This window comes from Muscardinus avellanarius (assembly GCF_963383645.1).
Source record: "Muscardinus avellanarius genome assembly, chromosome: 9".
Taxonomy (NCBI): Eukaryota; Metazoa; Chordata; class Mammalia; order Rodentia; family Gliridae; genus Muscardinus; species Muscardinus avellanarius.
Window position 1 is genome coordinate 43,716,980 of NC_137795.1, and position 24,127 is coordinate 43,741,106.

General features: G+C 42.9%; 1 protein-coding gene across 1 annotated transcript in view; it reads left to right on the plus strand.

Moving 5' to 3' along the window:
- Positions 1-6,562: 6,562 nt before the first annotated feature.
- Positions 6,563-24,127, plus strand: part of SLC26A3 (solute carrier family 26 member 3) — a gene marked incomplete at both ends in the record, with an annotated part of 35,793 nt that continues 18,228 nt past the window's right edge. Inside the window, 10 exons of the mRNA XM_080701632.1 lie at positions 6,563-6,693; positions 7,424-7,563; positions 9,803-9,913; positions 10,151-10,323; positions 12,857-13,021; positions 17,714-17,866; positions 18,575-18,657; positions 22,447-22,594; positions 22,757-22,870; positions 22,970-23,047. Coding sequence (XP_080557758.1) covers positions 6,563-6,693; positions 7,424-7,563; positions 9,803-9,913; positions 10,151-10,323; positions 12,857-13,021; positions 17,714-17,866; positions 18,575-18,657; positions 22,447-22,594; positions 22,757-22,870; positions 22,970-23,047 — 1,296 coding nt within the window. The remainder of the gene's footprint in view (positions 6,694-7,423; positions 7,564-9,802; positions 9,914-10,150; positions 10,324-12,856; positions 13,022-17,713; positions 17,867-18,574; positions 18,658-22,446; positions 22,595-22,756; positions 22,871-22,969; positions 23,048-24,127) is intronic.

Here is a 24,127-nt window from a genome sequence, read left to right on the forward strand (position 1 = left end):
GGGACCTTCTGAGAGCCACAGAAGAACTAGAGGATTTCAGCAGATTTCAGCCTGGCTTTGGCACAACGCTTTCGGGGCCACCCCCGTGCAGCTCCGCCCTGACTGGAGTGGCTGCTGAGAGGTGGTGATGGAGCAGCCACCGCCTGCTAGAGGGAAGGCATCACCGGCGCCAGGGGAGGGCAGAGTGATGCTCTGCACAGCTGCTTGCTGCCCTGCTTCAAGTCACTTAGCATTGCTTGTGAGCATTTGGGTTCAAATTAGTTGTTCCCCAGCAGAAAGACCAGAACTCTAGATCGTGCTGAGTAGTGGGAAGGCCAGGGTGTTGGATGCCTCTCGGCAGTGGGCAGGCAGAGGGGAGGGTCCCGGGTCCCTGGAGGCCGGGTAGTGACAGGGCTAAGGCCAAAGGGTGGAGATTTTTTCTCAAGAATTCCTGGATAAAAGGTAATTTGTTAGGCTAGAAACAAAGTGAATAAAATCACTTTTTGAATTCTTAACTGAAGTAGGCACCTGGCGGAGTTGGGGAGGGGTGTGGATCCCATAATCCCTACAAGTATCCAGAAGTTATTAATAAACTATAATAGTTCAGTTGAGAGACTAAGCTTCAGGAATTAAACCTGGATTAAATATTAGCTTAAAAATAAAAGCAGAGAATGAAAAATATTATGAGACACAGGACCACACATCTGTAGGTGTGTGTGTATAATATATATGTACACAGACACATATATAAATACATTAAAGACCAGAAAATTAATTAAGCTGGGCATGGTGGCGCACACTTGTAATCCCAGCACTTGGGAGGCTGAGACAGGAGGATGGCGCAGGTTTGAAGCCAGCCTCAGCTACTTGTGAGGCTCTCAGCAACTTTGTGAGACCCTGTTTCCAAATAAAGTATAAAATAGGTCTGATAGTGTAGCCCAGAGGTAGAAAGCCCCCCTGGGTTCCATCACTAATAACACACACACAAAAAAAAAACCCAGAAAATTAAAATAGCACATCATGGAAAAGTAAATAAAAGTGAACATACTTACAAATAAGTATCAGAGTTCCAGTAATTAGAAGGAAGAATCTCTGATAATACATTTAAATTTTTCCCAAACCATTAACACCGTAAGGAGCTCAGAGAGGAACTGAACTCTACACAGTTAAAATAGAACACGAAAAGACATACATCAATATGGGCATAATAACTGGAATTGCAATTTCAGGCATCAAAAACATTTTTTCCCAAGAATTCCTGGATAAAACGCAACTTACTGCCAGGCATGATGGCACATATTTGTAATCCCCAGCATTTGGGAGGCTGAGACAGAAGAATCATGGTTCACATCCAGCCTCAGCTACTTAGTGAGGTCCTCTGCAACTCAGTGAGATCCTGTTTCAAGATAAAGAATAAAAAATAAATAAGGCTGGGGGTGTAGCTTAGAGGTAGAATTCCCCTGAGTTCAATTCCCAGTATTGCCAAAAAAAAAAAAAAAAAAAGGCAACTTGTTTGGGTAGAAAATAAGTGAATAAAATCACTTTTGAATTCTTAACTAAAGTAGGTTTTTCTCAAGTTCAGAATGACATTTACATTTTGTGTGTGTGTGTGTGTGTGGTACTGGAGTTTCTGGAAGCCCTTCTACCTCCGGGCTACACTCCCAGACTTATTTTATACTTTTTTATTTGGAAACAGGGTCTCTTAAGCCAGCAAGGCTGGCTTCGAACCTGCGCGATCCTCCTGTCTCCGCCTTCCATGTGCGGGGATTAAAAGCTAACGCCACCACGCCCGGCTGACATTCACTTTTGAAGGTCCAGAGCCTACCACCGTAGAGGCTCCACGGGGCGCTGGGCTCTGGGCTCACATTGCTTGTTACTTGTTAAATATAGAACACGCAGCAGTTTGAAGGAGCAGAAATGGGAGAAACAGGAGGAAAGACTAGAACGGGGCCCTCAGGGTCTCCAGTACGCTCTGGAAAGATTTTTTGTTGCAGTAGTTAATTTGTTTGTTTTGATAATAAGGATTGAACCCAGGAGCAACCTAATTCCCAGCTACAACCCCTCCCCAGCCCATATATATATATATATATATATATTTTTTTTTTTTAAACTATGAAACAGGGTCTCATAAATTGCTGAGGGTTTCACTGCATTGCTGAGGCTGGCCTTGAAACCTGTGATCCTGTTTCAGCCTCTCAAGTACTGGGATTACAGGCATCCCTCACTGTGACCTGGCAGAGCTGGGCAGACAGAGCTCAGGCAGCAGCTCTGGACCCAGAGATGGAGAGCAGGCAGGTGGGTGGGCGGGAGAAAGAAACTGCTTCCCACAGGCGAAGGAGGTCCAGAGTTCAGGCTTCTGCTCCATCCAGCGGGAGGCAAGAGGCAGGAGTGCACTGCAGAGGTTAAGCAGAAAGGAAGTTATTTCTGCCATTATTGTCGTTGGCAAAAAAAAAAAAAAAAAAAAAAAAAGTCCATGGCTTAATAGAGAGAGAATATACAACAGCCCCCCCCCCACACACACACACACAAAGCAAAGCACCTTCGGGTTTTTTTTTTTAGAGATTAGAACTAGTGAGTTTCCACAAACTCCTCTGTAGAAGCATAAATGAAGCAATCAAAGGATACAGTTTTTTTTCTTTTTTCTTTCTTTTTTTTTTTTCTGTTCATAGCAGCATGACAGAAGTTAAAATACAAACTGTTTAGGTCTTCTTCAACTTGAGACTGGCTAGGTTAGATCCCTCACAAAATTAAAGCTGTTTTTGTTTTTTACAATACTAGTAACTGAACCCAGGAGTGTCTCTACCACTAAGCTATACCCCAACCCATACACACACACACACACACACACACACACACACACACACTTTTTTTTTTTTTTTTGGTGGTGGTTCAATGGTACTGGGGTTCCTGGAAGCCCTTCTACCTCCAAGCTACACTCCCAGACCTATTTTATACTTCTTTTTTATTTGGAAACAGGGTCTTTTAAGCCAGCATGGCTGGCTTCGAATGTGCACCATCCTCCTGTCTCCGCCTCCCAAGCGCAGGGATTACAAGCGTGTGCCACCATGCCCGGCTTTATATTTTATTTTGAGAAAAGATCTCACTGAGTTGCTGAGGCTGTCCTTCAACCTGCCATCCTCCTGCCTCAGCCTCCTAAGTAGCTGGGATTACAGGTGTGTACCACTACCCCCAGTTTAAAATTATTCTTGAAAGACACTCTGTACCTGTAATCCCAGTAATTGAGAGGCTGAGACAGGTTTACAGGCTCAAGGACAATGTTCACAATTTAGTGAGGCCCTGAGCAACCTAGGAAGATCCTGCTTCAAAATAAAAAGGGATGAGGGGGCAGCTCAGCAATAGAATGCCTTTGAGTTCCATCTCCAGTACCTTTCAAAAAAGGAGGAAGGAAGGAAAAAAGGAAGGAACGGAGGAAAAGAACTCTAGACAGCAAGAGATCCAAGGTGTCAGGAGTCTTTGACCATGGGTAAGATCTTAATTGTTAATGCCCCAACCAAATTGTTGGGAATTAATGAAAACAAAGGAGTTAAAACAACAGACAAGGCCATGCCATGTGCAACAACTGGCAAACCAATTCTGCTGTCTGAGCAGGCTGCGGGCAGTACTCAGCCGCGGGCCATACTGAGTGGTTGGTAGGGCATGACCCCTGGAAATGAGGGCGGGAAGATGGAAGAGGGGCTAGAAACAGGGTAGGAGGAGGAGGAGGCTCAAATAGAAGAGCAAAAGGGACCCACAAATCATTGTGAGGCTCCAAGGGTCTGAAACACTGGGGCACGCTAGCAGGGTGGGAAGAAGCAATCTTCTGTGGCCAGACAAGGCCGATCTAGAGAAAGTCAGAGGGCGCTGAGAGTCGGATGCGGGAGAGAAACGGACAGTCAGAAGGAGATCCATCAGGTAAGGCTGAGTGCCAGGGCCACTATCTGATTCCTGGTTCTAGTGTAAGCTCTGCAAACATGCTGAAGATACCGTGAGGGAGGAGAGCACCGTGTAACAAGATACGATCTAGGGTGAGATCATTCAATTCATCACTGGGATTTCGGTCAGGAAACAGAACTCCAGGCATTATGCGTAGTAATACAGAACAAAGATATGGGGGAAATGCTAGCAGAATGTTCTTCACACATGTTCTTATCTGACAACAGAGAAACTGCACATTATGGAGGAGAGCAAAGTCTGAAAATAGAAGCCCCAGGGTTGCATAGGACTATTCTAGTTTGTATAGAATCTAAATACTTAGACTCTGGCAACTGGTGGGGAAAGGCGAGATTACTTCCTCAATTGTTTTATTAGTTTGTGGTACTGGGGATTGGATCCAGAGGCATTCTACCTCCATGATATCCCCTTAGTTCTCTTTTTTTGTTTTGAAACAGAGTCTCAATAAGTTGCTAAGAGTCTCCTTAAATTGCTGAAGCTGGTCTTGAACTTGCGATCCTTCTGACTCAGCCTCCCAAGTACTGAGATTACAGGCATGCACCATCATGCCTGGCCTATGTTTTCCTTTGTAAAAATAGAATAACAAGCCGGGCGTGGTGGCACACACTTGTAATCCCAGCATTCAGGAGGCTGAGACCAGAGGATCACGGTTCACGGACAGCCTCAGCTACTTAGTGAGGCCCTCTGCAGCTCATTGAAACCCGGTTTCAAAATCAAGATTAAAAAATAGGTCAGGGGGTGTAGTTCAGAGGTCAAATGCCTCTGGGTTCCATCCCCAGACCTGCAAAAAAAATAAAAAATAGAATAACAAAAATAATAAGAATGCCTCAAAGGATTTAAAGCCTAAATTGATGTATTAAAAGGTTTTGTAAACTGGGTGTGGTGGTGCACGCTTGTAATCCCCGCGCTTGGGAGGCGGAAATCGTGCTGGTTCAGAGCCAGCCTTGTTGGCTTAAGAGACCCTGTTTCCAAATTAAAAAAAATATATAAAATAGGTCTGGGAGTGTAGCCTGGAGGTAGAAGGGCTTCCAGGAACGCCAGTACCACCAAAAAATAAATAAAAGGTTTTGTAAATTTGATTTTTTTAAGTATAATAGAGACAGGGTTGAGATAAGAATGAAAATTTAGAAATCTAGTTTTTAAAGTGATAGCTATCATTTGGTGAGAGCTTAGAGTATGCCAGGAACGACCGCGGATGCCTTGAAGGCATTCTCGTTTGCTCCACACACCCGCCTTGGAACCTGGGTACCATTATGACAGAGACACGGATGAAGTGCGTTGGTTAATTAACTTGCCCAAGATCTGTCCTTAAAGAAGACCTTGTTGCCTGTGAACTGAGCAACCAAGTCCTACTCGGTTTGTCATGGCTGCCTCAGCTGTAAGTCTTGAAACTCTACCCAACTCCCAGAAACAACAGAAAAATAAACAGATATCTTCTTTTGGGGGGGACTGAGGATTGAGCCCAGAGGCATTCTACCTCCAAGGTACACTCCAAGCCTTTGTTTGTTTGTTTGTTTGTTTTTGTTTTGGGAACAGGGTCTTGCTAGGTTGCTGAGGCTGGTCTCAAACCTGTGATCCTCCTGTCTCAGCCTCCCAAGTGCTGGGCTTACAATCAGGCGCCACCACATTCGGCCTAGATAATATCTTTTAATTTTATAAATTAAAACCATTTTATATGGTATTATAAAAATTCTGATGGGTAAATTGTAACAGCCTTGATTGGAGGTAGGAGCAATGAATAAACTTTAATCTGTCCCAGTGCTCCAAGGTCTGCCCTACCTTTGGAAACATTTATCTTCTTTCCTTTTCTTGTGTTACTGAGGGTTGAACCCAAGGAGGTTGCGCCTCTAAACTACCCTCCAGACCCTTTTTGTGTGTGTGTGGTTACTGAGAATGGAACCCAGGGGCATTCTACCGTCAAGCTACAGCCCCAGGACTATTTTTTATTCTTTATTTTGAAACAGGCTCTCACTGAGTTGCAAAGAGCCTCACTAAGTAGCTGAGGCTGTCCATGAACCACAGTCCTCCTGTCTCAGCCTCCCAAATTCTGGGATTACAAGCCTGCGCTACCACGCTCGGCCTTTATTTTTTTATTATTATTATTACTTTGAAGCAGGGTTTCACTAATTACAGTGTGCAGGTCTCAAACCTGTGATCCTTCTGTCTCAGCCTCTCAAGTACTGAAATTATGGATAGTACCAGGCTTTTCAGAAACATTTCTTAGGGGAGAAAAAAATGTCAATTAGATGATCTCTCTTTTCAGGTGGAAAGTAGAGTCACTCCTTAGTAAACTGAGTCAATCCTTATTGCTTTGTGACCATCTTTCAAAAAAAATAAAATAAAAGCCTTGTTTATTTACCCACAGGAGCTCTGTCCAGTTCATTGGAGGAAAAAGTGATATCACTGTTCCAAAACACAATCTAGGTCCCTTAATCCTGCCTCTTTTGATCTGGAAAGGTGGTAACATTCAGTTCAGAGCTCACTCATCTGTAAATTGCATCACATTATCTCTGAGTTATTTAAGACGCAAGCTCTGTTTGGTCTCAGGCATTTTAACCTGCTGAAGGCAAGAAGAAGGGTTCACCCCAAGCTCCAAGGCCTTCCACTTGCCAGCACCGCCAGAAAAAGCAAAATGATTGAGCCCATAGGGAATCAGTACGTCGTGGCCAGGCCTGTGTATTCTGCAAATGCTTTTGGGGAAGAACACAAGAAGAAACTCCGACATCACAAGACACTTCTGGATCATCTCAAAGTGTGTTGTAGGTAAGATTATTTTTTTTTCTTTCAGACATTGGCATTAGGAATAAATGAAAACTTTCTCTTAAATTCTCTAGCTTTGCCGGGCGTGGTGGCGCACGCTTGTAATCCCCGCGCTTGGGAGGCAGAGACAGGAGGATCGCGCAGGTTCAAAGCCAGCCGAGAGCGCTGGCTTAGGAGACCCTGTTTACAAATAAAAATGTAAAAAGAGGTCTGGGAGTGTAGCCCGGAGGTAGAAGGGCTTCCAGGAACCCCAGTACCACCAAAAAAATAAAAAATAAAAAAAAAAAAAATTCTCTAGCTTTCAAGGACTCCTTTCTGGCTCTGGTTTATTACCCATGAAGTCTTTTGTCTTCAGCCCCCAAACTTTCTCCTCCCTACCTGAATAAGAAAGGTGTAGTTGAAAGGAATACCATCTCAGCTACCAAAACAGATAACTAACAGGCCCGGACCAAGGAGAATTCTCAGCTGAAACATTGAACATCTCAAGCTGGGGATAACAGATAAGTTTTATTATAGCTAAAGAAAAGCTGGCATTTTTCTTTAAGAAAAAAAAAAAACTTTGGTGGTAACCAGGGAGTTGTAAACAAGAGTAAAGAAGCGCATGTTAGTGGGAGTGAACTCGCTAGTTTAACCTTTACTATATTATCGCCTTTACCAATTTTCCACCTATGACTAGGCACTGAACTTAAAATCTGAAATCAATTGCATGACCTGTATCTTTTGATATTTTCAGCTGTTCCACACAAAAGGCCAAGAGAATTGCCCTCTCTCTGCTCCCCATAGCATCTTGGTTACCAGCCTACAAGGTAAAGGAATGGCTGCTCAGTGACATTGTTTCTGGAATCAGCACAGGGCTGGTGGCTGTACTCCAAGGTAATTTTATTCTTTTTTAAGATATAATTCATATGCCATAAAATTCGCCTGTGTGTGTGTGTGTGTGTGTGTGTGTGTGTGTGTGTGTGTGTGTGTTGCTGAAGATGGAACCCAGGGCCTTTGCGCATGCTAGGCTCTCATTTTACCACAGTGTGCAATTCAGTGGGTTTTAGTAGATTCTACAAGCTGTGCATCTAACATCACTAAATGCAGACCGCCAACCCTCCAAAATCACTGACCCACTGACAGCTGCGTCACATTTCCCCTCTATCCATCCCCCTGAGGCTGACTTTCTCTGCGGATTTCCCTGAGTATTTAATATAAATGGAAGCATACAATAAGTGACACTGTGTCTGGTTTCTTCCACTTACCATAATGGCTTTCAGGCTCATAATAGCACGGACAAATAACATTCTATTCTATGAATACGCCACATTTTGTTTATACACTCATCAATCATAGACATTTGAGTTGTTTGCACTTTGAGGCTATTATGAATAGCTATTACGAACGTTTGTGTACAACCTTTTGTGTAAATATATGTTGCAATGACCTCGCTCTATCCCTAGGAGTATAATTGCTGGGTCAGGTGGTAACTCTGTGTTTAATCATTTGGTGAATCGCCAACTTATTTTCTGAAGCATCCACACCATTTTACAATCCCATGAGCGGAGTCTGAGGACTCAGATCTTTCCACATCCTCAGCTCTTGCCTATCTTTTTTGTTTAAGCTCTCCTAGAGGGTGTGAAGTGGTGTCTCATTGTGGTTTTTGTGTTTCTGTAAGTGACTAATGGCGTTAAGCATGTTTTCGTGTGCTCATTGTCCATTTGCAAAGCTTTAGAAAAATGGCTATTCAAAACCTTTGCCCTTTTGCCGGGCGTGGTGGCGCACGCCTGTAATCCCCGTGCTTGGGAGGCTGAGACAGAAGGATCCCACAAGTTCGAAGCCAGCCTCAGCTACTTAGTGAGGCTCTCAGCAACTTAGTGAGACCCTGTTTCCAAATAAAGTATAAAATAGGCCTGGGAGTATAACCCGGAGGTAGAAAATCCCCTGGGTTCCACCCCCAGTACCACAAAAATAAAAATTAAAAAACCTTTGCCCTTTTAGAAATTAAGTCTTTTCAATGTGGTTTTGCAAGGGTTATTCATCTTCTAGATGCTAGACTCTTATCTGACATACAATTGCAAATATTTTCTTTCATTTTGTGGATTGTCATTTCAGTTTCTTAGTAGTGTCTTTTGATGAAGTTCAATTTAGCTATGTTTTTTTGCATATATTCTAGGTTTCTTTTCTTAGAAACTATTGCTATCTGAGGTCACAAAATTTACACTTAGATTTTCTTCTAAGAGTTTTATAGTTTTAGTTTATACATTTATTTATTTATTTATTTATTTATTTATTTATGTAGTGAGGATTGAACCCAGGAGTAATCTACCACCGGGCTACATGCCGAGCCCTTTTTATTTGAAACAAGGTCTAAATTGTTCAGGGTCTTGCTAAGTTGCTGAGGCTGACCTTGAACCTGTGATCTTCCTATCTCAGCCTCTTGTGTATTGGGATTACAGTCATGTGCCACTGCACCTGGCTTAGCTGTGGTGGCACCAGGGACTGAACCCAAAGACATTCTACCTCTGAGCTACATCCCCAGCCTTTTAATTAATTTATTTATTAATTTATTAAGTTATTTATTTATTTTGTGGTACTGGGTATTGAACCCAGGGGCATTCTAGCTCTGAGCTACACCCACAGCCCTATTTTTTTTTTAAACGGTCTCACTCCTCACTAAGTAGCTGAGGCTGGCCGTGAACTCACGATCCTCCTGTTACAGCCTCCCAAGTACTAGGATTACAAGCATGCGCCACCATGCCCTGATCCCCCAGCCCTATTTTATTTGTTTGTTTTTAAATTTTGAAATAGAGGCTAAGTTGCAAAGGCCCTCACTAAGTTGTTGAGGCTGGTTTTGAAACTGTGCTCCTCCTGTTTCAGCCTCCCAAGTATTGGGATAACAGGCACGCATTATACCTGGCTTTTACTTACTGTTGTTTTGAAACAGGGTCTTACTAGGTTATTGAGAGTCTTGCTAAGTTGCTAAGGCTGGTCTTGAACCTGCAATTCTCCTGTCTCAGCCTCCCAATTACTAGGAGTATAGGCATGTGCCACTACACCCAGATCAGCTTAGTTCTTACATTTATATCATTAATACATAAAAATAAGGATCTTGCTGCTTGTTTGTTTACAGGTCTAGCCTTTGCTCTGCTGGCCAATGTCCCGCCAAGATACGGATTGTATGCAGCTTTTTTCCCACTCTTAATCTACTTTTTCTTGGGCACTTCTCGACACATATCTGTGGGTAAGTCAGCTACTGGGCTGTTTAATGTTCATTTTGCTCTTTTTAATGACTTCTATCAGCTACATATTTGTATCATTTCCAAACTGTGCGTAATCCAGGAGTCATAGTTTTTTTCTGCAAGAATTAGGACTGGGGTTTGGGAAGGAGGGCTGGATGGCCCCTGGCACACACTCTGCGATGGTTAAAAGCTGCCTTAGGGAGGCACAGACTGACCCCAATTCCCACTCCATCAATCAGGTCCATTTCCAGTTCTGAGCATGATGGTAGGAGCGGTGGTGGCCAGAGTTGCCTCGGAGGACAGCGTCAGTGTGGACACGTCTAACAGCTCACTCAGCAGTAATGATTCGTTGCTGGAGGAGAGGCAAATAATGGTGGCTACAACAGTCACGGTCCTCACTGGACTCATCCAGGTAAGTGCTTTTTCTTTCTCATGTAACCCCTCTGCCACCATCTGCTCATCTTGACAGTGGACGTCTTTCTGGGGGTTTTCTCCTCCTGCTTCTCTGTCCCCTCTCTTCTTCCCTTTCGTTTGTATTTCTCCTTCGGTGGCCCACAGGAGGATCCCTCACCGCAGTCAAAGCGGGGTGGGTGGGGGCAGATCCACACTGCAAAAAGGAGCAAACGTGGTGGGTCTAGACGGAAGGAAAAATGGGAACAGGGAGGCCACAAATTCATAAAATACCTTAGAATCAGTACAGCCATGAAAACACTGTATGCCAATAATCATGACACTGGTGGCTTTGGGGTTTTTTTTTTTTTTTTTTTCTTTTTAATCCTTGACAGCTGTAATCTAGTTGGAAGGAATGAGAGCTTTGCACTTTGTTGGGGGTTTTTTGGTTTTTATTTTTGGTGGTACTGGGGTTCCTGGAAGCCCTTCTACCTCTGGGCTACACTCCCAGACCTATTTTATATTTTTGAAACAGGGTCTCTTACACCAGCGCAGCTGGCTTTAAACCTGTGCGATCCTCCTGTCTCCGCCTCCCAAGCGCGGGGATTACAAGCGTGCGCCACCACCACGCCCGCCGAGCTTTGCACTTTGAACTGTCCAAATCAAAGGCCTGGGGGATCCCGTTCCCAGTCTTCTGAGGAACTTCCACACTGATCTCCGGAGCACTGAGATCAGCCAGTCCCGGAAAGTAAAGGCTCGTGTGTTTTTCTCATTCATGGAAGCGAGGGAAGACTTCAGATAAGTGAGGAGAGACTTCAGTAGAATCGTGGACGAGGACTGGGGGACGGTAAGAGGGAGAGGAAAAGGGAGACTTAAGGAAACAGTTAAACAGTTGATGCAGTCCTCTGTCTGTATGTGAAGCTGTCAACACTAACTTCAGCTGTAAATGGGGAGGGTACAGGGAGGGGGATCCAGAGGGAAATGCTCCAAGTGCTGTGTGCACGCTTGCTTCTCCCACACCGAACCTCAGTATGGTGCATAATTACAATGCACCAATAAAAGTACATTTTTAAAAAATTGGGGGGAAACTAAAGAAGATTATGGCAGAGCCCAAAGCCTCACCCCCAAGCCATATGCTGACACTACTCTGAGTAATAAAAATCTTGTAAACTCTTCAAGATATTATCTAAGCTTACAGTCAATACATTTATGGGGGGGGAGCCCCTTCCTACAAGTACATACATGTGTGTCCTCAGTACATACATGTGTGTCCTCAATTCTGTGTCTGATTGACAAACCACGTGGTCAGTTGTTCCTAATATACTTCCTGAACCGAAGTATAGAAATGGAGCTCAGCTGGACTCTGGGCATTCACAGCTTGTCTGCGCCCTGAAGACACGCGAGGAAAGACAGCCCAAGTATCCAAAGGAAGGAGAATGTATTCAATTCCTTTTACTGCAAAACAAACACTGATGTTTTGGGGGGAATTAACCACTCTTGTCTCCAGCTAGACGCAAGCACTTCTGATGACCAGTATGTAGTCATGTTTCTTTTTACATCTTCTCCTCCTCCGTTTTTGTTCTTGTTTTGTTCTTGTTCTTCCACATCTGAGCTACACCCCCAGCCCTATTTGTTTATTTTTTTTATTTGGAAACATGGTCTCATACGTTGCAGAAGGCCTCACTAAGTAGCTGAAGCTGGCCGTGAACCTGAGATCCTCCTGTCTCTGCCTCCCAAGTACTGGGATTACAAGGGTGGGCCACCACACCTGGCTTATTTATTTATGTATTTTGTGTATAGGAATTGAACCCGGGGGCATTCTACTTCCAATTTACATCCCCTAGCCCTATTTATTTTTATTTTTGAATAAACAGGACATGATCAGATTGATGAGTCTCACTCCTTGTTGACATTGTCCTCAAACCCGTGATCCACCTGTCTCAGCCTCCCAAGTACTGGAATTACAGGCATGCAGCACCATGCCCAGCTTACTTTTTATTTTCAAACAAGGACTCCCCAGGTTTCTGAGTCTGGCCTTGAACGTACAATCCTCCTGTGTCAGTCTCTTAAGCACTGGGATTATAGGCATGCGGCCCAGCTAGTTATATGTTTCTTAAGCAAGTCAAGCAACTTTTTGAGGAATTTTGAATGGAGACCCACCCATGCATGCTACAGCAGCTAGGAAGTGCAACTTAAAGTCACATCAGCAAGTTTACAGGGGCCGATGGTAGATATGAGTCTGTTATAAGTGGCTTCACAGTCAATCTCCTAGAGTCACAATATTGAATATTAGAAGGGAGGGATAAATCTGTATTTCTCTGGGGCATCCTGGACCCGGGTCTTATTGGAACAGCACGTAACAGTCAGCCTAGGGGAGTGAAGGAAGAAAAGGGAGGAACCCTGTAAAAGAGGTGTTTCAGAAGGAGACAGCAACTTGATGGCATACACATGCAGGTCCAGTATTTACATTCTGAACCATTTCAATTGCTGATCCTTTAGTCTGCTGAGATGTGCTTCTAATGGGTGCTAACACAGGCTTTTGTCTCTCCTTCCAGCTGGTCCTGGGGGTTCTGCGGTTTGGATTTGTAGTGGTGTACCTATCTGAGTCCCTAATCAGTGCCTTCACCACAGCGGCCGCCGTGCATGTGTTGGTCTCCCAGCTCAAATTCATGCTGCAGCTGACAGTTCCATCCTTCACTGACCCATTCTCAATTTTCAAAGTGAGTATTTCTTTCTTTTAAAAAATACTGAAGTCAGGCACAATGGTGCACCCTGCAATCCCATAAAGAGGCTGGGGGTGTTGCTCAAAGTAGGATGCTTCTGTGTTCAATCCCCAGTACCAAACATAAATAAGTAAATAAAATCTTTTAAAAATTAAAATACGGCCAGGTGTGGGGGCGCACACTTGTAATCCCCGCGCTTGGGAGGCAGAGACAGGAAGATCGCGCAGGTTCAAAGCCAGCCACGCTGGTTTAAGAGACCCGTTTCCAAATTAAAAAGTATAAAAATAGGTCTGGGAGCATAGCCCGGAGGTAGAAGGGTTTCCAGGAACCCCAGTACCACACACACACACAAAAATTAAAATATATAAAACTTAAAATTTTGCTTCTTAGAGAATCTTCCTTTAACACCTTTGCTTAGTGAGGCTTACTGACAACTTCCAAGAAACCAATGGGTTGTGTAACTGATTCACATTAAGAAAAAATTAGTAGCTGGGTGCAGGAGCACATTCCTGTAATCTCAGTATTTGGGAAGCTGAGACAGGAGGATCATAGGTTTAGAAACAGCCTCAACAATTTAAGCGAGGCTTTCAACAACTTAGCAAGACCATTTCAAAATTTAAAAAATTATTTTTTAGAGGGCTGAGGGTATATCTAAGAGGTAGAATTTCCCTGTGTGTGCTCTCTAGAACAAAAAAAGAAAAAGTTAGTGAAGAGGCAAACAAAGCTAAAAATCAACCACATCTACCATATAGCTCATGTTAACAACAGAGAGCAGGTCATGCTTCTCCTAGAGTTGACTCCGTATTTTGAAAAAGAGAAGAAAAACCCACGCGTGGTGGCACACGCTTGTAAACCCAGCATTAGGGAGGCTGAGACCGGAGGATCGCGGTTTGCAGACAGCCTCAGCTACTTAGTGAGGCCCTCTGCAACTCAGTGAGACCCTGTTTCAAAATAAAGAATAAAAAATAGGACAGGGGGTGTAGCTCAGAGGTCAAATGCAGCTGGGTTCCATCCCCAGACCTGCAAAAAAAAAAAAGAAAAAAGAAATAAAGAAATAAAGAAATAAAGAAAGAAAGAAAGAAAGAAAGAAAGAAAAAGAAAAGAAAAGAAAAGAAAAGGGAAAAGAGAAAAAAAACACATAATCTAAGTACATCATTAAAACCTTTACTATTTTTTCCTGGGTTTTACAATTTTTCTCAAGGTCTTGTTTTTTAAAAAAAAATGTGCTTATTTAATTTATGGTATTTCCTTACTTCTCATAAAGCAGGACTTTTAGAATTGAAATTTTTGAGTCCTTTATGCATCCCTGTTTATAGAGCAAAAGAAAATTGACTAGTAGAAATAGAGTAGTAGTTCTCCCCTCCTCCAGAGGAGGCAAAGTAGATGTTCAGCCCAGCATGGGGCACATGCCTGTAATTCCAGTACTTAGGAGGCTGAGACAAGAGGATCCCAGGTTTGAAGCCATCAGGGCATGGTAACATAGGAGAGCTTGTTTCAAAACAAAAAAATAAAATGAGACTGAGGGTGCCGTTCATAGGTAGGAAGCCCCTGAGTTTAATCCCCAGTACTACAAAAAAAAGGTCAAGATCTTAAAAGAAAAAATTGCAACAAATCTAGTTTTGCAGGTCTAAAATGGCTTTATTTGTAATTCTAGAATCAAGAGGCAGTCTGAACCAAAAATGTTTGAGAATGCTCCTCCCTACCACATAGCCTGGTTACATTTACAGCTGGAGAAAAGAGAAGGGAGGTACAGAGATAGCCTGGTGTCAGCTCATGGCTGTCTCATTTGAACATGATTCAGCCAGTTGGCCACTTGTGATTAGCTGAGACTCAGCTACTTATTACAAGAAAGGTAGGTTAGTCTGTTTATGCATCATGCTAGATTATCATGTTGGAGAAATGTTCAGGTCTAATTAAAATATGACGGATGCAGCTTTAGGCCAAACTTAGTTTCACCTTTTAATTTTAAAAGATTGACCCAAACCTGTAGGTATCGATTTTTTTTTTTTTTTTTTTTTTTTTTTCAGGTCTGTGGATGGAACCCAGGGGCATTTGATCTATACCCCCCCCTTTTTTTTTTTTGGTGGTACTGGGGTTCCTGGAAGCCCTTCTACCTTAGGGCTACACTCCCAGACCTATTTTATACTTTTATATTTGGAAACAGGGTCTCCTAGGCCAGCGCGGCTGGCTTCGAACCTGTGCGATCCTCCTGTCTCCGCCTCCCAAGCGCAGGGATTACAAGCGTGCGCCACCACGCCCGGCTATAACCCCTTTTTTGAGCTATACCCCCTGCCCAATTTTTTATTCTTTTTTTTAAAACCGGGTCTCACTGAGTTGCAGAGGGCCTCACTAAGTAGCTGAGGCTGTCCGCAAACTGCTATCCTCAGGTCTCAGCCTCCTGAATGCTGGGATTACAAGCGTGCGCCACCATGCTCAGCTTCGATTTTATTTTCCATCACCATCATAAATGGGCTTATTGGATGTTAAAATTCATTGGAAAATAATAGAGCAGTGAGTGAGTTTGGACACTGAGCAGTGTAAGCCAGTGATGGAATATTTGCCCTGGGTTTATTCCCCGGTACTACAAAGGCAAAACAAAACCCAGTGGGTTTGGTAAGATGGAAACAAGAAAACAACATAGAGAGAAAAATGATCAGTTCCTGGCAGGTTACTTCTGGCTACCTCCTTTTCCCCCTTCCACCTCCCCTATGGTTAAAACCCATTGTGGTTAAAGCCGAGGAAAATAACTAATTAGGCTAACTTACTAGGCTAAAATTCTCTTGTTTTTAAGAGGAATTGTTGTGTTTTGGGATCTGTCTCCTTCGAGTTTCCGCTTGGTTACGTCGCCTTTAGCATGAGTGACTCCATTTTGGTTTGGACTGGTCACCCGGAGCCTAGTGCAGGATCTCAGTTCAAAACAATGGACTCTCATCATTTTGTTTAACATGGATAGCATTTTTAGTACTTCTATCAAAATAATCTCCTGGAGTCTGAGACAGACTGGCTCCAAATTGGAACCTTAGCTCTCTCATTCCCATCCAGAGCTACTCCAGAAGAAGAGGTTGTAGGAATGATTTGGGATCTGGTTTGGGCCTGTTGAGCTATCCTGGGCCCATGAATAAGGAACACAAGTGGCATCAAGAAGTAAGACCACGCACAGTGCAGTCAGCAGGGAACGATGTTTCAAAAGTCACCTGGAGAGTCAGTGAAGAAATGTCAGAGGTCTGGGCCTTTAAAAGGACAGGATTAGCCGGCATGGTGGCGCACGCTTGTAATCCCAGCATTTGGGACGCTGAGACAAGAGGATCACGGTTCGAGGATAGCCTCGGCTAATTAGTGAGGTCCTTTGCCAACTCAGTGAGACCCTGTTTCAAAATAAAAAAGAACAAAAATAGGGCTAGGGGTGTAGCTCAGAGGTAGAATGCCCCTGGGTTCCATCCCCAGTTCTGGAAAAAAAAAAAAAAAAAGCCAGGATTGATGGAGATACATGCTACAAACAAAATCTGTCTATCAAGGGTTAGAAGTTATCCCTTAGAATATTTTGCCATTTTTTAGATTTTTTTTTTTTTTTTTTTTTTTTTTGGTGGTACTGGGGGTGGAACCCAGAGGCTTTCTACCTCCGGGCTATACTCCCAGACCCTTTTTATATTTTATTTGGAAACAGGGTCTCACTAAGTTGCTGAGAGCCTCACTAAGCAGCTGAGGCTGGCTTCGAACCTGTGCGATCCTCCTGTCTCAGCCTCCCAAGCGTGGGGATTACAAGCGTGCACCACCACACCCGGCTTAAATTTTTTTTTTCTTAAAGAGGGTCTCACTGAGTTTTGAAGGGCATCGCTAAGTAGCTGCAGCTGTCCATCAACTGCAATCCTCCAGCCCCTCCAAATGCTAGGATTACCAATGTGTGCCACCATGCCCAGCCCATTTTGCCATTTTTTTTTAATTTATTTATTTTTTTGTGGTACTAGGAGTAGAACCCAGAGGCTCTTCTACCTCCGGGCTATACTCCCAGACCTATTTTTATACTTTATTTGGAAACAGGGTCTCACTAAGTTGCTGAGAGCCTCACTAGGTAGCTGAGGCTGCTGCAAACCTGTGCCATCCTCCTGTCTCAGCCTCCCAAGCGCTGGGTTTACAAGGGTGCACCACCACGCCTGGCTCATTTTGCCATTTTTTAAGTGGCAAAAGATACCCAGGTACAGAAGAAATGTGTTGCAAAAATATGAAAAGTAATCAACAAAATTTGACACTAGTCACAGAGCTTCTCAAGAAAATTTAAGAAAATGACAGCAGTATCCCTAAGGCAGTACATCCCCTGCAATATGCTAATTTTCCCTTCTTTTTTTTTTTTTTGGTGGTACTGGGGTTCCTGGAAGCCCTTCTACCTCCGGGCTACACTCCCACACCTATTTTTACATTTTTATTTGGAAACAGGGTCTCCTAAGCCAGCGCGCACGGCTGGCTTCGAACCTGCACAATCCTCCTGTCTCTGCCTCCCAAGCGCAGGGATTACAAGCGTGCGCCACCACGCCTGGCCCATGCTATTCTCCGCAATATCACAGTTCATGGTTAGTAGGAGTAGAGCAGAGAATTTCTGTCCAGCTATGGCAGTCCTTTCATTCCAATATTTATTTTTATCTGTAAACATTATATTAACTCAAGACTTTGGTGTGTTTGCTTTTATAATTGCAGGTACTACAGTCTGTGTTCAGCCAGATAGAAAAGACTAACATTGCAGACCTTGTGACCTCCCTGATCATCCTATTCATTGTATTTGTGTTTAAAGAAATAAATCAGCGCTACAAGACCAAACTTCCAGTGCCGATCCCCATCGAACTCATCATGGTAACTGTCCATCTTAAGAATTTCCTTCACAGTCTAGTATTTCATGTCGAAAGCCCTTCATTGCTGGTGGTAGATCAGGAGGTTTTAGTGTGGCAGATGCTGTGCTGTCTCTGTGGTTTCTGGATATAGATATTGCCTCAGGACTTCTTAAAAAGGGCAAAGCACATGTGTAATCCTAGGACTCTGGAGGCTGAGGCAGGAGAGTTGCAGGTTCCAGGACAGCCTCAGCAACTTAGTGAGGCCTTCAGCAATCTTGTGATACCTTTTTTCAAAAGAAAGAATAAAATAGGTCTGGGGATGTAGTTCAGAGATAGAATGTCCTCCCTGGGTTTGATAAAATAAATAAATAAATAACGAAAGCCTATTATCCTAGTACTTGAGAGGCTGAGATAGGAGGATCACAGATTCGATCAAGGTTAGCCTGAGCAACTTAACCAGAACCTGTTTCAAAACAAAAAATAAAAAGAGCTGTGGGTATAGCTTCCAGATAGAATGCCCCTGGGTTCAAGCCCCAGTACAACAACAGCAACATTAAAAAAAAAAAAAATAGAAAAGAAAAAAGAGAGAGAGAAAGGAAAGCCTAGGCTGGAAAGGTTTATTTAATGGGTCCAGGGGTGGTTTTGGCAATGTATTGTTTGTTTTATTTTTCAAAGTAAGACTCTTAGTTGCATTTCACATCTCTAACTTGGGCAATTTGTAACTTGGCAGACTGTGATCGCAACAGGTGTATCATATGGCTTTGACTTCGAACACAGATTTAACGTGTCTGTGGTTGGGGAAATGAGAAGTGGGTAAGTATGTCTTCTATGCTGACACCTCTAAGCACTCAGCAGAATCAGTAAGCCGTCATTACTGGACGGTACAACCCTCGTCAGAAGCCCATAACACACTCTCTTTCAAGAAAGCAGCTACAAAGAATGTCAGGTTCACCCTCCTTAGTATAAGAACTTCCCCCCCTCCTCAGGGAAAAACTCCCCCACCAAGCAAACAAGGATTCACATGAAAAGGAAAAAGTTAGGAGAGTAGTGAAAGTAGAAAATTAGAAGCCGGGCGTGGTGGTGCACGCTTGTAATCCCCGCGCTTGGGAGGCTGAGACAGGAGGATCACACAGGTTCGAAGCCAGCCTCAGCTACTTAGTGAGGCTCTCAGCAACTTAGTGAGACCCTGTTTCCAAATAAAATATAAAAAAAGGTCTGGGAGTATAGCCTGGAGGTAGAAAGCCTCTGGGTTCCACCCCTAGTACCACCACAAAAAAAAAAGAAAAAGAAAAAAGAAACTGCTTCTCTTTAGCTGAAATCAGATTTCCTTGTTCATAAATTACTATAAACAATGTGTTGTGCTTTGTTGGAGGTTGTTGGAGCCAAGTTCCAAAAGTTCAAAAGCGACACTGAAAGGAATACCGACAGGCAGGGCCTGCCTCTTGAGCTATCCAGATAGGCACACTCTGTCCTTTCTCATGATCAGATCTGAAACAAAGCCAGAGACTTTCCCAGTTTGGACAAGGAATTTGAAAATGTATTTTATTACATTTCATGGATTGAGAAGGGAGTTCCAGGTGTGTGATCTCTCTGCCCTCTAATCATAGATGGCATCGTTTTCTTTCAACTTATTTACCAAGGAAAGATTGTTTTTCAGCTAAAATAAATAAGAAAATAAAAGACCACTTGCCAGGTAAGGTGCCACATGCCTGTAATTGTAATACTTGGGAGGCTGAGACAGGAGGATCACAGGTTCAGGTTTGACGCTAGCCTCAGCAACTTAGTGAAACCCTGTTTGAAAATAAAAAATAGGCTGGGAATGTAGGTCAGAGGTAGAATGCCCCTGGGTTCCATCCCCAGTACCACAAAAAATAAATAAATAAATGTCTTCAAAGACATAAACCACCTCAAATAAATAAATAAATAAATAAATAAATACACAAATACAGAACCAAAGAGTGTCTTTTCAGAGTGGAATTTTGAAAATAAATTATGAACTTCAGATCACCAAATGATAATCCTATAATGTACCAATAAAAGCACAAAAATAGCCAGGCGTGGTGGCACATGCTTGTAATCCCCACGCTTGGGAGGCTGAGACAGGAGGATCGCGCAGGTTCGAAGCCAGCCGCGCTGGCTTCAGAGACCCTGTTTCCAAATAAAATATAAAATAGGTCTGGGAGTGTAGCCCGGAGATAGAAGGGTTCCATCCCTAGTACCACCAAAAAAGAAAAAAAAGAAAAAAATTAAAATTAAAATTGAATTAAATTTAAAAAGATAATCCTAGCGGGGCGTGGTGGTGCACTTGGGAGGCGGAGACAGGAGAATCGCGAAGGTTCGAAGCCAGCCGCAGACCCTGTTTCCAAATTAAAATTATATATATATATATATATATATATCCCAGAGGTAGAGGGTTTCTAGGAACACCACCAGTACCACCAAAAAAAAAAAAAACTAAAAAATTAAAAAAAGATGATCCTAGAGACCTTATTTAGTGAATATATTTGAAATGTCAGTGGTTTCTCTCCACGAGGTGTGTGAGGATGGGGAAGGAGCTGGCTCACATTTTTTAGCCTTTACACTCTCTAGAGAGGCAGTGTGACCTCCTGGGTAAGCTCACGTGTTTGGAGTAAGGTCCCTGAGACTGACTTTGGACTTGCTTCCAACCTAGGGCATATTACTAAACTTTGTGCCTCAATGTCCTTGGCTGTAAAACTGAGCTAAAAACAATAGCTATGCTGAGCATGGTGGTGCTTACCAGTAATCCAGGACTTGAGAGGCTAAACAGGAAGATCATAGTCAAAGGACAGCCTCAGCAAAGTAGCAAGACCCTCAGTAACCTCAGTAAGACCCTGCTTCAAAACAAAAACATATAAATGGGTGGGGGGTATTCCTCAGAGGTAGAATGCCAAGTTCAATCTCCAGTAACACACACACACACACACACACACACACACACACACACACATGCCCAGTAGCTATCACCTAGGATTCTTAAAAGGATTAAACAAATTAATACATGCGATATGGTTAAGTGCCCAGCCCATTAGTGTTCAAACTTCATTACTAAATTTTTACCTAAATTAGGTACCTAATTTTGCACCTAAATTAGGTACAAGATGCTTCATGTTCTCCTTTATACTCCAGGGTTTTTTTTCTAAGAGATAATAAAATGGGTATTTAAACTTTCTTTTGATTGCAAATAGAATATTACTAGCAGGTAATGACTATTAATTATTGCTAAATGGCAATTAGCAATGCACATACCACATTATTATTTTGAGAAGTCACACACAGCAAATGCAGGTAACTTGGGGGAGGGAAAGTGCTAGCTATAATAATAAAAGAAACACAAAGGATATATTTGGATTTAGGAGGGTCCTCTCATAATAACTAGTAGGTTCTTTGTATTTCGCCTTATGTAAACAGTATTCATAGTGATTATTTTATCTGACCCTGGCACAAAACTATGAAGAAAGGAGAACAGGTGTTAATTTCCTCACCTGAAAAGTGAGGAGACTGGCTGAGGGAGGGGAGTTGCCAACCAAGAAACAGTCTTGGGACCATCGATCTCCATCACGCCACAATATGGTGTTCAGAGCCCAAACAAAAGGATAGTAGGTTCCTGGTTATTTTGGTATAAAATGCAAAAATCAATTGTATCATTGATATCAGATTTATTTTTTAAAACTACAGACTGGGGATTTGGTTCAGTGGCAGAGCACTTTGCCTAGCATATGCAAGACCCTGAGTTCAATCCCAGGACTGCAAATAAATAAACAACATTCCCAGCTGCCTTTTAAAATGTCTCATATTAGCCATAGGGAATAATAGTTCTTCCAAATTAGACATGAAAATTGATTTTCAAAGACATTCACAAAACATGGAACAGTAATTCAGTTAAGTGGCCCCAGTTAACCCATTTCTAGTAAGTTTGAGATTAGAAACGTGTTTAACAAGAATTGAGCCTTTTAGCAAATTGCCGTAGAGTTTGAGATATATGCTCCTTTTATAATACAACTAGTAAGCACATTTAGGGGCTCAACGTTCATGAGACACAAGCACAACATATCTGCCTTGAGATGGACGATCCTCTGATACTGTATTACTTTAAACCTAAACCAGCTCTCCATCCAGGCCATGTTAGGCCCTGGCGGGCAGAGTCCAAGGCCCACTTCTTTGGAGGGAGTTTCCACGAAAGGTTATTGTTATCAGAAAAAAAGACTTCTTTTCCTTGTTTCATAATTGTGTTTGCTCAAAGAGCCTTCATCCATGGATAACTACTGAAAGCACTGTGGGTGATGCCTTACAACCCAGGGTGACAATACAAGTGGAATCTAAGATATTTTGCATGAAGCTTATAGGGGTATAAGTGTACATTATAATATGGGTGTGCTGACAAAGTCATATCCACCATACCACTATCTTTGGACTGGACTTATAAACTCTCATCAAACCCAGGCACAACAAGATGAAAAATTCCCAAGCTTTCAGTAACACTATATTCATATTATAAAGTGAAACACAACTCGGGCTGGATTCCATTCATTCGTTGATCTTCCCAATGGTTATAAAAGTTTATAAGCTGATTTTCCGTTTCAGATTTGAGCCTCCTACAACACCTGACATGCAGATTTTCCAAGACACAATAGGAGACTGCTTCAGCATCGCGATCGTCGGCTTCTCCGTGGCCTTTTCTGTGGCCAGCGTCTACTCCCTCAAATATGATTATCCTCTCGATGGCAGTCAGGCAAGTGTGCAACCGACACTGTGTATAATCAGGCATCTTCAATAGGTTGTGCACTTGATATGCTTCTAAAAAAGAGTATATTTAATAAATCGTGCACCTGATACTGATATTCTTCTTTAAAAGAATACTTCTAAGAAAGCTTCCTCCTCATTTTCTTATCAGGAGTTAATAGCCTTGGGATTGTGTAACATATTCACTGGCTCGTTCAGAGGATTTGCAGGGAGTACTGCCCTCTCCAGATCAGGGGTTCAGGAGAGCACAGGAGGCAAAACACAGGTATTTCAACATCTCTGCCACAAGGACCATCCCAGTATTAATAACCAGGAACCCCATGCCAAGGAAAAGTGCCAAACGTGAAGTGTGTTGTCTTCACAGGTTGCTGGGCTTCTCTCTGCTGTCATCCTGCTGATAGTCGTGGTAGCCATTGGATTTCTTCTGGAACCTCTACAAAGGGTAACACCCTTCTCCCTTCAGATAACTTCTCTCCCCTCAGGGTGATATATCAATGCCCCCCCCTCTCTTAAGTTCCAAATGCGCAAATTAAAGTAGGGGAGAATAAGGTAACAAGGAACTCTCAAGTGCGCTCTTTAGCCAATACTCAAAAACATTGCCTTCCCTCTGGCAGCATTTTATGAATGTTAGGAATGCAGATGACCAAACTACCTTATCTACTCTGCTCTATGCATGTGCGTAGTACAGAATATAATTAATCTTTATGCAGGAAGGTGCCCTGGCCTGCAGCTTCAACAAGGATTGACGGAAGGGAAGATGTTCTTAAAGGGTGAGGTCATCAGGCCCTCTATCTAATGCAGGGAATGGTGCTACCAGCCACACACTTCATTCTTGCCAATACGCCCTGCAGCTTCTAGAAGTTTGCTTTCTTTCCAAAAGCAACACTGTCTTTTGCAGGATGGGAGCAAACAGCCAGACACACACCTTCCCTCTTATCTTCTGCTCCTCTGCTATAACTGTGAGGGCTCAGTTACATATTTTTACATTTATATTTATGTAGAATCCAGATTTTTAAAGTTAGCATCCAATCCTGGAAAACACAGCTTCCATAGGACAGATGGGTGGTGGTAAAAACAAGTGCGTTGTTTTTTGTGGCTTTAATATGATTTCCAGGTGGCATATAAAGCACTGAGCCTGGATCCCTGGAGAATATTTTCTTCTCCTCCTTTTCCTTCTCCCTCTCCTTCCTTCCAGGAGCGGTCTACCTCCAAGCTACACTCCTTGCTTCTTTTTATTTTTTGCTTTGAAACAGACTCTGATTAGGTTGCTGAGAGTCCCATTACATTGCTGAGGCTGTCCTCAAACCTGCTATCTTCCTATCTCGGCCTCCCAAGTATGTGACCACAGGCATGTACCACCACGCCAGCTCTCTCTAGACCTACTTCTAATCCCGGCTCTCCCACTTACTTTGTGTGCTTTGGGATCAATTTCTTAACCTCTCTGAGCCTCAACTTCTCCATTTATAAAATAGGGAGGGAAATAATACGTACCACACAGAGGAACTGCAAAAATTAAATGATG